This window comes from Suncus etruscus, chromosome 13 (assembly GCF_024139225.1).
Source record: "Suncus etruscus isolate mSunEtr1 chromosome 13, mSunEtr1.pri.cur, whole genome shotgun sequence".
NCBI lineage: Eukaryota > Metazoa > Chordata > Mammalia > Eulipotyphla > Soricidae > Suncus > Suncus etruscus.
In genome coordinates this window covers 97,921,524-97,935,814 of record NC_064860.1, presented here as the reverse complement: position 1 = coordinate 97,935,814, position 14,291 = coordinate 97,921,524, and the positions used below count along the sequence as shown (strand labels likewise).

The following is a 14,291-nucleotide window of genomic DNA, read 5'->3' as shown; positions in this document are numbered from 1 at the left end:
CCAGCTAGGAAGCCTGGAAAAGCAGCTGCAAGGGAGACAGAGGCCAAGAGAGCCAGAAGCTGTATCCACAACCACATTTCCCAGCACCCACTGGGCCAGTCACTCCACAGACCACGGCCACATTTCCCTGCATTTACCGGTTGCTACTTCCTAGGCCATGTCCACAGCCACATTTCCCAGCAATCATCTGTCTGGCCACTCTACGGGCCACAGGCCACAGGCCAGGGCCATGGCCATGTTTCCCAGCATGCACTGGGCCAGCCACGGCTATGGCCACGTTTCCCAGCCCACCACACTCCAAGGGAGCTGTGGTTCCACCCTGGTTTCCAGCCACTCGATAGCCATGGTCAGGTTGGGTTACAGCCTCGGTGTGCTGCCGGGACGGGGCTGAGCGACTGGGTGGACAGAAGCAGCCCCGCTGGAATCCCACCGCCCTGGTTCCAGGATGATCGGGGACATGCCTGGTGCTGGGCAGGATGGAGGGTCCTGAAGTGGTGAGTCAAGGGGGGCAGAGCTTGGGAAGTGCTGAATCTGCCTCAGTCTTTTCAGGGCAGCAGTGCCCTGTCCGGCTGAACGGACCCCCTGTCCATGGGTACCCCCATTTCTGCTGACCCTTAACTGCCGCTCCAGGATGAATGAAAGTGAGACTGAAACTAAGAGCTGGAGGTGCAGATTCATCCCCAGGGGCTGCAAGGCAGAAACGTGAGAAGCCTCAGCACCTAGCTCTTGGGCCTCAGATAGTGGGGAGCCCCACAATTAGGGGCTTGCAAATTTTGCCCCAAGAGTGAAGTGACAGGGACTGAGGTCTCAGGATTTCAAAGAACCCCCCCCCCCCAAAAAAAAAAAAAAGCTCTCACTCTTTGAGGAAGCAGTGTTCATCTGATGCCTGGGCCAGGAGGCTGAAACATTCCTCCGGCTCTCCACCCGCCCTGTGGGGACACTTCCAGGACCTCTGACCTTTTGGAACCAGAGCCCAGTGTTGGGGGGGGGGAAGCCCCGCCCTTCGGCCACCGTCCTAAGTAGGTCATGCCTATGGGCACGGGTAGAGGCTGCCCCTTCTGCGGCCGGGAGCTTCCTGCCCGCACCATCACCCTTTGGAGGCAGGGACATTATGTGAGTAGGAGCGTGGGTGTGGGGTGCCGTGTGCGTCCACCAGACGGTGAATTCGGGGAACAGGGGCTCAGGGCAGAGGGCGGGCCAGGCTGGGGCAGCAGTGCTTGGAACCTGGTATTGCTCTGAGCATGAACCCTTGGATGTTTTTGGGGTGGCAGAGAGAACCTCAGCAAGGGGTGAGAACCACGCCTGACTCAGGGGCTAACTGGGGTTCTCCTCCCCGCCCTGGGCAGCTGCTGAGAGCTTAGACATGGGGCAGGCATATGGGGGAGTTGGGGTGCTGGGATATCGACTGAGGTCACTGGGTGGATGTGCTCTGTTCTTCTGGGAAGGAGGTGCAGGAGGAGGCGGACACGCATCTCCGAGGTCCTGAAGTTGTCACCATGGGCGAGAACGACCCTCCGGCTGCCGAAGCCCCCTTCTCCTTCCGGTCCCTCTTTGGGCTGGATGATCTGAAGATCAGTCCTATGGCCCCAGGTAGGTGGGAGAGGGCGGGCAGGTCTTGGCAGTACCCCCCACTGGGAGGTGCCAGACCCCAGAAAAAGAGTTGCCCTGGAAGTATTTGGTACTCTGGTGAGACTTTCACATTAGCTGGAGTTGCTCTGGGCAGCAGGGAGAGAGGTAACATCCTGAGTTAGCCCCTGGACACTCTTAGAACAGCAAGCCCGGAAGGTCCATCCATCTGGGGGTCTCTTGGCCTGGCCCCCTAACACTCTCACAGGGGGCGGCTGAGGGTCCTGCCATTCACCTCCCATGGCTGGCTTGCCTGGTGGCACCTCACAGAAGCTTATAGAGCTTCTGGAAAGATCAGAAGGAGTGGGGAGATGGGACAGCAGGTTGGACATTTGCCTTGTGTGGGCCATGCCAAGTGTGGCCCCAAACCCAAATGAACATACAAATAGAAAGGACGGGGCAGCATCCCTGGAAATTCCTTTGCCTTTTTTTTGGGGGTCACACCCGGTGTTGCTCAGGGGTTCCTCCTGACTCTGTGCTCAGAAATCATTCCTGGCAGGCTCGAGGGGCCATATGGGATGCTGGGATTTGAATCCGGCTGCAGGCAAGGCAAATGCCTTACCACTGTGCTATCTCTCCAGCCCATTCTTGCCATTTATTTTTAATTTTTTGGCACATCTGGTGGTGTTCAGGGTTACTCCTGGTTCTTGACTCATAAATCACTCCTGTCAGTTCCAGGAATCAGGGATCGAATCCAGTTTGGCCACATGCAAAGCAAATGCCTTACCCACTATTGCTCTGGCCCTGTTTTTGTTTCTTTGTTTGGGCCACACCTGGCTCTGAGCTCAGGAATCATTCCTGGCAGTACTCTGGGGACCCTATGGAATGGCAGGGATCAAACCCTGGTAGTCTGCATGCAATCAAACACCCTCCCTACTGTGCTATTGCTCTGACCCTCCTACACTTATTTTTGGTTTTCTTTTTGAGTCATAAAAAACATATCTGGATTTTATTTATTTTTGGGGTGGGGACCCGCACCCAGCAGTGTTCAGGGGTTACTCCTGGCTCTGCATTAAGGGATCACTCCTGGCAGTGCTTAGGGGATCATATAGGATGCCAGGGATAGAACCTGGGTTGGCTGCTTGTAAGGCAAGAGCCCTTCCCGCTGTGCTATTGCTCTGGCCCCAAGGTGTCTGTGTTTATCCATAAAGTTTTATTGTAATACAAATTGTTCATCAATGCCTGGCTTTATGCAGACTTGAGCAAACCTCAAGTTTAAAGCCAGCCCCTAGCGTTTGAAGGAGAAAGCCTGTGTGTACCTTTGCATTTTGCTCCTGGTTCTCTCTGTGATATTACAGAGACCTATTTCTTGAAGCATCCCCTGGATGAGATTTTTTTTTTAAATTTTTTTTTTTTTTTGGTTTTTGGGCCACACCCGGGGGTGCTCAGGGGTTACTTCTGGCTAAGTGCTCAGAAATTGCCCCTGGCTTGGGGGGACCATATGGGATGTCGGGGGATGGAACTGTGGTCCTTCCTTGGCTAGCGCTTGCAAGGCAGACACCTTACCTCTAGCGCCACCTCACCAGCCCCTGGATGAGATTTTTGAGGTTATAGATGAGTCCCTAGAAGTGGAATTATTGGGTCTGACCTCTCTTCCATGTTTGAAACTTTGGAGCCTTTGAGATATGAGAACTGTGACTCACTTCCGGGGATGGCAGAGAGCTGATCTGTGCTCACCTCTCATTGGTGGTTTTTTTTTTTTTTTTTTTGTATTTCTAGAAAGGTGGAGGTTTTCTGTGCTTATTATTCTGCATTTCTTTGTTACAGAACATTTGCTGTGCATTTGAGGAGTTTACCCTGAGTATGTCTTCAAAGACAGAATGGGGATGGGGGTTGGGATCACGAGAACCCCCTTCTTAGGGTGCAGGGTGGGGTAAAGGAGAGTAAAATGTGGTACAAAGTACGTGAGTATTACAAAGGTTCTCACTGGACAACAATCTTTGAATCTACAGTTGAGACTCACTTTTTAAGTCTGATTCTAAAATACAGAGCTGTAAATAGCTGAATGTCATCTTACATAGAACAATTGGAGTAAGGAGGTATTTGTGGGGCTTCTGTAAATAGAGTGATATATTCACAGAAGAGGAGGTTTCTGGAGAGTGAGAAGCAATATTTGTCTCTGCTAATTCAGGACCAAATTGTGTGTACTGAGAGACACGGTCTTTGATTCTGAGATAATACAATGCTCGTTATTATAATGTTATCCGTCCATATGCCTGCTTTTCTATTCATCCATCTACTCACTATCTATTATTTGCCTATCTGTCAGTTTGTCCATCCATCCATTATCCATCCACCATTCCATCTATCCATCTGTCTGTCCATCCATCCAATCATCTGCCTCTTTATCCATCCATCCATCCATTCATCCATTCATCTTGCTATGCATCCAGCCATCTGTTGGTCCACCCATCATCCATCCATCCATCCATCCATCCATCCATCCATCCATCCATCCATCCATCCATCCATCCAGTTTGTCCATTCATTCATCTATATTTCTGTCCTACCATCCATCTATTCTATTGGTCCAGCCATCTACCCATTCATTTGCCTGTTTGTTCATCCATTCATCCACTCCTTATCTATGCATCCACCTATCCAGACACTCATTTGTCATCTACTGACTCACCCACGCATCTCTGCCCACTCATCCATTATTGCCTCTTCCACCTACCTCCCCACCCTCACCCACATCCATCTGTCTGTACATCTGTCCATTCATTCACCTACTCACCTTTTCACCTCACTGCCCACCTGTCCATCCATACAGTCATCCCTCCTTCTTTCCTTCCTTCCTTCCAGGGCTGGGGCACAAAGGATGGTGCATGTGCTTCATGTGCCAGGGGATCTCTGGCACTGCAGGGCCCTAGAGAACCACAGGAAGTGATTCCAGCTAAAAGCCTGCACATTAGCATCCATTCCTCCATCCTTTAGCACTGTAAAGTGCCTGTTATTCAGATCAGGGTCTCGAGTCACACAGGGTCCCTGCTGGAGTGGATGGCAGAGGTCCCTGGTGCATGCCCTGTGCTCCCTCTCTCTCCTCTCCCTTTTCCTCCCTCTCTCTGCTCCCCAGACGCAGACGCTGTGGCTGCCCAGATCCTGTCTCTACTGCCTCTGAAGTTCTTTCCGATCATCGTTATCGGGGTCATTGCTCTGATCGTGGCGCTGGCTGTCGGCCTGGGCAGTGAGTTCGATTCATTATTTAGCACCTTCTCAAGTGTCCGGTGGCCGCTCAGCATCTCCTGAGCTAAAACTTCTGCATGCTGGGGCCCCTCAGTCTTAATTCCTGGAGCAAACATCCTTGGGGGGTCTGCCCTGCATGGATACGAGACCATCCAGGGCTCTCCAGTGGTTGCGGGCCACGCTCGGCTCTCTCGGTTGACAGTGCCGGCGGCAGTGGGTGAAACCAAATCCGAGGGCAGGAGGGGGCAGAAGACAAGGGAGCCTTTCACGAAGGCTGCCTGGGGTGGCTCTGGGGAGAGTTGCCCAGTCCCAGGGGCGACTCAGTTTCTCCCACTCTCTCAAGTAACCTGTGCTCCTGGGAGGTGCCTCACCTCTCATTTCCTGCCCAGGTCAGGGAAGAGGCTTCAGGAGGGTTTGGGGACATTTCCCCAGCTGGTCACTAGCAGCCTGCATTGGCCCCAACTTCAGAGCATTTCAGAGTCGGGCAAAAAGTGAGAGGGGGCAGAGTCCTCAGGAATTTCGAGTGGAGATGAGCTGAGAGGATGGGCAGGGCCGAGCTCTCCCTGTGGCTACCTTATGGGACAAGCACACAGCCACAGAGAGCCAGGCTCTGGGGACCCCCTATCATGCCCCATGATGCTCCCTATGACACCCTCATGTACCTGTGATGCCTCTAGGTAGCCCATCACGACAGCCCCGACACCCCAGGGCCCCTTTAGTTTCCTCGTCCAATTCCCCCGTAACTTTGTGTTCTGCTATGACCCCATGTTTCCCTTCCTGTGTCCCCATGACCTGATGCCTCCTGCCCTGTGCCCTTTGCCCAGTCCACTTCGACTGCTCAGGCAAGTACCGCTGCCGATCTTCCTTCAAGTGCATCGAGCTGGCGGCTCGCTGTGACGGCAGCTGGGACTGCAAGGCGGGCGAGGACGAGTTCCGCTGCGGTGAGTCCTGCGGGGTGTGGGCCCCACTAGGCTGGGGGGAGACTGGCAGGGACACGAGGCTAGGTGCCACCCACTGACTCTGACCCCGGTTGGTCCCGGCTGGCCAGTCCGCGTGAGTGGCCAGCACGGCGCCCTGCAGGTGTTCACTGCTGCTGCCTGGAGGACCCTGTGCTCCGACGACTGGAAGGGCCACCACGCCGATGTGGCCTGCAGCCAGCTGGGCTTCCCCAGGTGAGGGAAAGGCAGGGGTCACTGTTGGGTGCATGGGGGCACTGCCGTCGGGCTGTCAGGAAACACCAGGGGGTGCTGCCATCTGCCGGGGCATTGACCCACCTGTTGCTGCCTTGCTCCTGGGGTGCCCAGCCAGCCCAGTGGTGTTGTGACTAGCTTGGAAGACCTAGGAGGTGGGGTGTTTAAGGTGTGGTGCCAGAATGCTCTTGGGTGTCCCTCACAGCAGTGGGGATTAGAGCCCCCTGAAAGTCTGTTCCCTGGGACCAGCAGAGGAGGTGGGGGGGGCTTCAGTACACCTGCATGCAGAGTGGGCCCCATTTCTGTCCTTGGACCCTGTCTCTGTCCTGAGACCGTCTCATCTCTGTCCTGGGATTGTCCCATCTCTGTGCCCCCTACAGCTCAGTGAGCTCAGCATCCCTCCGGGTGGAGACCCTGGAGGAGCGTTTCAGGGGGGACTTTGCATCTATCAATCACCTCCTGCCTGATGAAAAGGTCACTGCGTTGCAGCATGCGGTCTATGCCAGGTGAGAATATGTGTGTGTGTGTGTGTGTGTGTGTGTTTGCGTGATGGTCTTCACCAAGTGAGGCATGGGGGGGCAGTCTACACCAGGTGAGGTGCAAGACAAGACAGGCCACCTGGTCCAGTGAATGCTCCAGGTAGCTAAGTCATACTTTGCACCTGTTACTGCACCAAGAGAGTCTTTAGATGGGGAAGGGTCTGTGGGTCTCCAAAACAGCAGGTATCAGATGGGTAGGGCAAACAGAAGAGAGAGGGAAGGCGGAGAAAGAAATAAGTGAGAGGGAGAGAGAGGGAAAGAGAGAGAAGGGTGAGAAGATGAAGTAGGAGAAGGGAGCGAGGGAGAAGAGTGAGGGGGAGAGGGGCTCAGAGGGAGAGGAGGGGCATGGCAGAGGAGTGGGACCACCTATCCAATGGGTGTCAAGAGCACCTAGTTCATGCAAACTTCCGGTTCCGCTCCTGCTGCTGCCCCAGGGTGTCAGGGGCTGTGTCTCATGTCTGCACACGAGTGCAGCACCCAGCCGTGACTGGGCATCCCACAGCGTCTTGGGACCAGCTTCTCAGTTTTTCTCTAAAGTACAACCGCTGCTTCTGACAGCGACTTCTTTCCCTGCAGAGGGAGGAGGAACTTTGTGTGGAGTCTGTGCCCGTGTCCCTGTGAGCCTGTGTTCTCATGTTTCCATGTGGTGTGCGTCTGCATCTCTGTGTGCCCATATGCCCACTTCCCTACATCCCGCCTGCCCACACCATTGTCTCTTATTCACTCCAGGGAGGACTGTCCCTCGGGCCGTGTGGTCACGCTGGTGTGCACAGGTAGGATTGGTGTGTACAGGACCCAGGGTGAGGGGACCCCAGCCATAGGCTCCATCTCTTGCTGACTATGATCCCCAAGCAGATGACTTCTATTCCTAGCCCCTTGTCCCTCATCCTGGAAGTTGGGGATCCTAGCATGGGGGGAGGATCTGACAAGTCACCTCCACTTTCAAAAGCCCTGGGTTTTCAGGACTTCGCCCCACATTTCTGCTCTGTGGGGGTGGGGCTTGCTCGACTCTCTGTGAGCTCTGGGAAGTCCTGGCTGGTGTGTGTGTGTGTGTGTGTGTGTGTGTGTGTGTGTGTGTGTGTGTGTGTGTGTGTGTGTGTGTGTGTGTAGTCTTGCGGGGGCCTGTGCAGGGTCCCATCCCAGCCCAGCCCAGCCCATCCCACCTCTCCTCTTCTCTCCTCTCCTGCAGCCTGTGGTGTGCGCTCCGGTGGCCGCGGACGCATCGTGGGCGGAAACGTGTCCTTGCTGGCTCAGTGGCCCTGGCAGGCCAGTCTCCAGTTCCAGGGCCATCATCTGTGCGGGGGCTCAGTCATCACGCCCGTATGGGTGCTCACAGCAGCGCACTGCGTGTACGAGTGAGTTGGGGGAATGGCTCCTTGGGGAGTGGGGCACAGGTGGCAGCTTCTGGGGTCACGAGTCATGGTTTCAGGGTGCTGAAGCGGGTTGGAGGGACGGGACAGAGTAGAGCTCGAGAAGCCAGGAGGGGGGGTTGCCTGTGTCCTGTGGGGCCCACCAGGACTCCCCATCAAGGCTGGGCTCCCCTCTTCCACCCTCAGCCTGTATGAGCCCAGGTCCTGGACCGTGCAGGTGGGGCTGGTGGCCCTGGACAGCCCGGCGCCGTCCATCCTGGTGGACAAGATCATCTACCACAGCAAGTACAAGCCCAAGCGCCTGGGGAACGACATCGCCCTCATGAAACTGGCCACCCCGCTCAGCTTCAATGGTGCGTTGGGTCGTTGGGCACTGTTGCTGTTGTGGTGGGCCTCGTGGGACCCTTATGGGTGGGGCGAGTGGTCTTGCGTCTGAACTTGAGGCTGTGATGTGAGGCTGTCTCTCTCCCTGCCAAGCTGGACTCTGCTTTTCCTGTTGTATGCAGAGTCTAGGGTTCTCTCCCACTCATCTACTGTGCTGGAATATTCAGAGGCACCTTCTCCCTGCTGTGACCCCCCGGTGAAGGGCACTGACCCACTCAGGCTGCCTTGTGGCCTCTGGCTAGGGGAGACCAGGCTTTGTCTTGACCTGTGCATGTTTTGGGAAAGCCCTTGTTGGCTGAGACAGAGTCCATGTCCCAGGCCCACCTTAGCTGGATGTGGGGAGTCCTGGACCTCTGGCTGGACCAGAGGTGGAGGGAGAACACAGCAGATTTCTTTCCCCAGAAGTGACCAAGTCTGTCCACGTTATGCCTTGTCTGCTGGAGGCCAAGAGAGCCCAGAACAGCCATGCAGGCTGGTAGCTGCCACAGCCATAGACATGAGCGAAGCCTTAGGATCCTGACCTGGGCAAGGGGGTGTCAGGGAACACAGACTAGGGAACCCGCCAAGAAGGGCTGCTCTGGCCTGCAACCAAGGTTGTTCGCATCACCCAAGCACAGTCTAGATAGGGAGTGGCTTCCCCGTTGGGGTCACAATGCCTGAGTGTCCCCTCTGCACCCCACATGGACACTGTCCCTGCCATGCACTGCTCTGTCAGCATGTCTCAGGGCCTCAGCGGGCCACACTAGCAGATGCCTCTGAGGTGGCAGGACTAGCACGAAGATGGTGTTTGTTTTGTTTCATTTTGTTTTGGGCCACATCTGGCAGTGTTTAGCTGTTATTGCTGGCTTTGTGCTTAGAAATTACTCCTGACAGACTCAGGGAACCCTATGGGATGCCAGGGATTGAACCTGGGTTGGCCGCCTGCAAGGCAAATGCCTTCCCCTCTGTGCTACTTCTTCAGTCCCCAGAGGTGGTGTTTGGAAAAGATGAGGTTGGGTGGTGGAGACAGTGCCTCCATTCCCTCCACCCTCCACTCTTGGGTCCTTTGTAGCCTCTCAGGCACCCAGTGCTGTGATTCAGGGATGCTGGGTGAAGGAGGGCTCCTGGCCACAGGGCAGAAGATAGAGATGGTGGTGCCAAGCAGCTACCCATAGACTGGCGACATCTGTCCTCTTGCAGCCCTGATCCAGCCGGTGTGCCTGCCCAATGCAGAAGAGGAATTTCCTGAAGGAAAGTTGTGCTGGACATCAGGGTGGGGGGCCACAGAGGACGGAGGTCAGTGCTGATGCTCCCAGGGTCCCTGTCTGTTCCCAGGGTCTCTGTCTGTTCCCAGGATGTCTGTTCCTGGGACATGCACCCTAATCTGAACGTTGTGCTGTGTCCTCCCGGCACACATAAGGGGTCTGAATACTGCAGATCCATGATGCCCTACCATACATGCTCTTGCCTCTAACACCCAAAAAAAGGTGTAACCACCACAGGGCAGTGCCCACGGGTCAAGGCTGCCTGCTGCCCCTGCAGGGGCTATGACATGCCTCCAATGCAGTGGCTTGGAGCTGGGCTAAATGGCCAACTTGGAGCTGTGCCTGAGATACTTCATCACACCCCGGGGAGGGGCATGGGGTGCCTATTTTCAGAGCTGCTCTATGCTGTCTTCTCTGGAGATTTTTAAAACTTCTCCAAGCTGTATCTTCTCTGGAGTTTTCTAGAATTTCCCCAGACTGTATCTTCTCTTGACCTTTTCTAGAACTTCCCAGACTCCATCTTTTTTGGAATTTCTAAAACTTCCTAGATTCTGTCTTCCCTGGAGATTTTGTAGAACTTTCCCACATTATGTCTTCTCTAGAAACTCTCAGAATCTTCCACCCCCTTATCCTGGGTCTCCAAAGCATCCTTTCTCAGCCCTTACCTCACCTCAGCCCCTTTAGATCTTACTCTGCTTTGTACCCAGCTCTGTCCTACCAGTTGACCTGCCTTGTACCATGGTTTCCCTGATGCAGTAAAATATCCCGGGGAGCCAGTGGACCAGAAGTGGGTCCAGCCTGTGTCCCACTTCCAGAGCAGCTGGCCCGGGCCTGGCCCCTCTGTCAGCTCAGCACTGGCTCTGCTTTCCCGTCTCCTTCCTTGTATCCCAGACTGCCTAGATGAGACTCTTGGGCGTCCTCTCTCCTACCTCCTCCACCCAAATGCTGCTGAGAAGTCCCAGGAGCCTCAGTTTATCTCTTGTGTCTAGGACATAGTCATATCTAGCCTAGTTGGCATTTGTCGATGACCTCAAGCCCCTTGGAAGGGAAGTGCATGATCAGGGGTGTCTGTCAGACCTGCCAACCCCCCTGGCCCTGCTGCAGGTGATGCGTCCCCTATCCTGAACCATGCGGCTGTACCACTGCTGGCCAACAAGGTGTGCAACCACCGGGAAGTGTACGGAGGCATCATCTCTCCGTCCATGCTCTGTGCCGGCTACCTGCAGGGTGGCGTGGACAGCTGCCAGGTGGGTCAGGCCACACCCGGGTGCTGGCATGTTTGCCCAAGAAAGTGCCACCCAGCTAGAGATCCTATCCCTGTGGGCCACAAGGGGGCCCTCAAATCTGCTGGGGGGGGGGGCTCATAAGAAGAGAATCCTTCCTGGTAGAGGTTTCCAGAGTGTCTGGAGCTTGGGTAGAAGCAGGCAGGCAGGAACCTCTCCTGGCTGTGTCCATTCCAGAAAGTTCCATGAGCCTGAATCCAGGATCTTCAGGGATGGAGCAAATGGCGGATGTACTGGAGTTGGGACTGTGTCATCAGTGTTTCCCTCCCCATGTAGGGGGACAGTGGGGGCCCTCTGGTGTGCCAGGAGAGGAGAGTGTGGAAGCTGGTGGGGGCCACGAGCTTCGGCATCGGATGTGCCGAGGTGAACAAGCCCGGCGTCTACACCCGAGTCACCTCCTTCCTGGACTGGATTCACGAGCAGATGGAGGTGGGGCTCACATGGTTTGGGTATTGGGTGGGGGCCCTGTGGGTCAGTCCTGTGGCACCCGTGGGTGGGGCTGGGTCAGGCCAAAAGGGTACATGACGATACCAGGCAGGGTGGGCACTTGGTACATGGGGGGGTGCAGAGTTGAGGGGGGTTGTGGGGTGGGAAAGGGGCAGAGTGGGCGTAACAAGGATCCCTGGCAGCCAGTTCAGGGCTGGCGTCCCTGCAGGCTGTAATCTGGACCAGGAGAGGTGGCGTGGCCAGGGAGAGGTGTTACCTCAGGGTGCCAGAGGCTGAGCTGTGCCCGTGATAGCCACACCTCGTGGGCATTTGGCAAATATTTGCCCGCGTGAGCTTGTTTCCGGCTCGCAGAGCCCTGCCTGGTTCCGTCTCAGAGGACTTTGGGGTTTGCTGGGGGAGGTGTGACTGGTCCTATGGAGAAGCCAGAACCCAGCACCACCATTCCCTGTTCGCAGAAGCTCTGCTCCCCAAAGGGCAATGTTCCCCAGAGGGAAGAGCATGTGGGGTGAGGCCTGGGGTCTCCTTGCTGCTTCTGCCCACATTCGCTGTAGGTCTGGTAGAGGGTCCTTTGCTTTATCATCCTTTGAGATGACAGAGCCCAGAGGGGTCCCTGGAGATGGATCCCAACCTGGACATGGTCTCCCAAGATACCCCTGACTCTGGCTCTATGAGGCTGTATCCTCCTGTTGGCTTCTGATCCCCCTGTGTTGGTTAGGACCCAATTTCCATAGGGGGTCCTGAGTCCTCCCCTGGGGTCCCTAAGTCCTGGAGGCTCCAAATCCTGACCCAATTCCTGTCCTAGGGGTACTTTAAGTCCTATCCCGGGGGTACCCCAGCCCCATCCTGTGTCAGTGCCTGACCACAGCCCAGCTCTCCATCCCACATGGTGGTTCTGACTCATCCTGCTGGTCCTCAGGAAGCTGCAACTCGGGGTTCAGGATAACATGCAGATTGTGGGGCCATGTTCCTCCCCTCAGGTAATACTTTGGGGCCTCACATCATTCTCTACTTCCAGAGAGACCTGAAGACATGAGGAGGGGCCATTTCTGCCGGCACCCTCAATTCCTGCACAGCTGAGACCTCCTGCCTGGCAGGTCAGGGTGACTCCCAGCTGCCCACACCCGGAGTCGAACGAAGGACCCTCCTCACCGTCCTCCTGGTCCTCCTGGTCCTGGCTGCATCCTCCTCATCCTCCCTGTGCCTTCTGTCTCCTCCACCTGGAAATGATCTTCAGGGGACCTCCACTAAAGCAGACAAGGGACCACTTACAGAGTGCCCCACCCCTTGCACTTGTTTCTTCTCTGTCCACCCCAATTCATCCTTGTAGCTGCCCCCACTCCTTCTGGATGTTTCCTTTTGTCCAGACTTCACTCTGCCCTGGGACTGGCCGCATGTGGCTGACTTTGGTGTCCTGGTGCCTGTTTGGATTCCCGGGTGCTTGCTGGTGCCCCTCCTGGGTCCAAGACACCTGTCTAGGGCCCACTGATGGCCGAATGACATAGCAGATTCTGCCCAGGCACTCTGGGGGTGACTTTCCTGTTAGAATGGGATTCCTGGCAGACCAGAATGAGCTCCTATTCTACCATAGGACAGACGGCAAAGTGGAGAATCTGACTAAGACAGGACCCCTAAACCCACACAGAGGGGCCCCAAGTGACTGGTCAGGGGGCCAGTGCCTGGTCTTCATTGCTGCAGGTTCAGGGGCCCCACCACTGCCATTTGTGCCCAGGACAGAGAAGAGTCTAGGGATGCCTGTTTGTCCCGATGCTGTCCTTCCACCGAAGACCAGGGTGGAAATGTGGGTGAGGATCAGAGAGGGCCCAGGGCCCCCCAGAAAGTGTCTGAGGAGTGAAGAAATGGGGGCCCTGAGAGCCATGGCCCCTGAGTTGGGTGTGTATCGAAGACAATGCTCCACCTGCCACCCAGCACAGACCATGCCTCCCTGTGGCCGTCGTCTCCTGAGCCCATGTCCAGGGGCCCGGGCATGATGCAGTCCTGCATCTCCATGTCCACACTGGCCGTTGTTGGGCAAATGTTGGAGGCGGGAGAGAGGGTGGCTATGGCAAAGACTTGTCCCTTCCTCCCAATAGTGACCTAGGGCTACTGTGAGGACACAGACCGGGATCAGGAACCTTCCCAACCACCTCATGCCTGATCCATGGTGGTAGCAGAGAGGGAAGTGGGTGCCTGGACTAGGGATCCCTCTCTGAGCTCTCCCCAACTGAAATCTCTCATGAGAGAGACACTCCCAGCCCAGAATCAGGGTCTCTGGGGGGCTGCTGACTGGAGCTTGTTCCTCTGGGCTCTGCTTCCTGGGGTGCTACAGATGGGGTGTGTGTGTGTGTGTGTGTGTGTGTGTGTGAGTGACCAGAGTGAAGGTGCTACAGGAGCTGTCCAAAGAGGCCAGAAAAACTGTCCAAGGAGGGCCCAGGACCCCCAGAAGCAACTGTGGGGTTTCCAGGTTCTGAACCTTCAATGGGTCCTGGGCAGCAGCTGGGGAGACCCTTCTCTGGCAGGGCAGGTTAAAAGGGCCACGAAGGATTGGAGAGGGCAATAGGGAGATACAAGACAGTGGGGGAGGGCATTTGCTTTGCACACTGCCGGCCCAGGCTCCATCCCCAGTACCATATTTGTTCCCTCAGCACATCCAAGAAGGAACCCTAAGTGCTGCCAGGAGCGATCACTGTGTACAGTTCCAGAAATGAGCCCTGAGCACAGAGACAGGAGTGAGCCCCGAGCCCTGCAGATGTGACCCTGAAACAAACCAACAAACAAAACCCCACAAGAATGGGGCTATAGATGCCTCAAAGGGCTGTGGCACATACACGTGCCCATCTGTTCCCTGACCCCAGCAAACAGGACATAGCTCTGTGCATTGTGCTCCCATGTGAGCTCACCTGCCTGTTTCCAGGTAGAGGCTGCTCCAGGCCCAGCTGGGCTAGGCACCGGTGGGCCTAGTGGGTAGTGACAAGGAGGGAGGTCAGAGGTTTCTGCCGTGGGTCACAAATGACACTAGCCTCAA

At 55.9% G+C, this 14,291-nt stretch overlaps 1 protein-coding gene across 1 annotated transcript; it reads left to right on the top strand.

Moving 5' to 3' along the window:
- Positions 1-1,451: 1,451 nt before the first annotated feature.
- TMPRSS3 (transmembrane serine protease 3) lies at positions 1,452-12,302 on the top strand. Its single transcript, XM_049785435.1, has 12 exons — positions 1,452-1,590; positions 4,703-4,813; positions 5,637-5,753; positions 5,861-5,984; positions 6,383-6,508; positions 7,271-7,314; positions 7,731-7,896; positions 8,098-8,264; positions 9,475-9,570; positions 10,644-10,786; positions 11,099-11,251; positions 12,285-12,302. Exons 1-12 carry the CDS (start codon positions 1,497-1,499, stop codon positions 12,300-12,302), a joined length of 1,359 nt encoding a protein of 452 aa, XP_049641392.1. The 5' UTR covers positions 1,452-1,496.
- Positions 12,303-14,291: the final 1,989 nt, after the last annotated feature.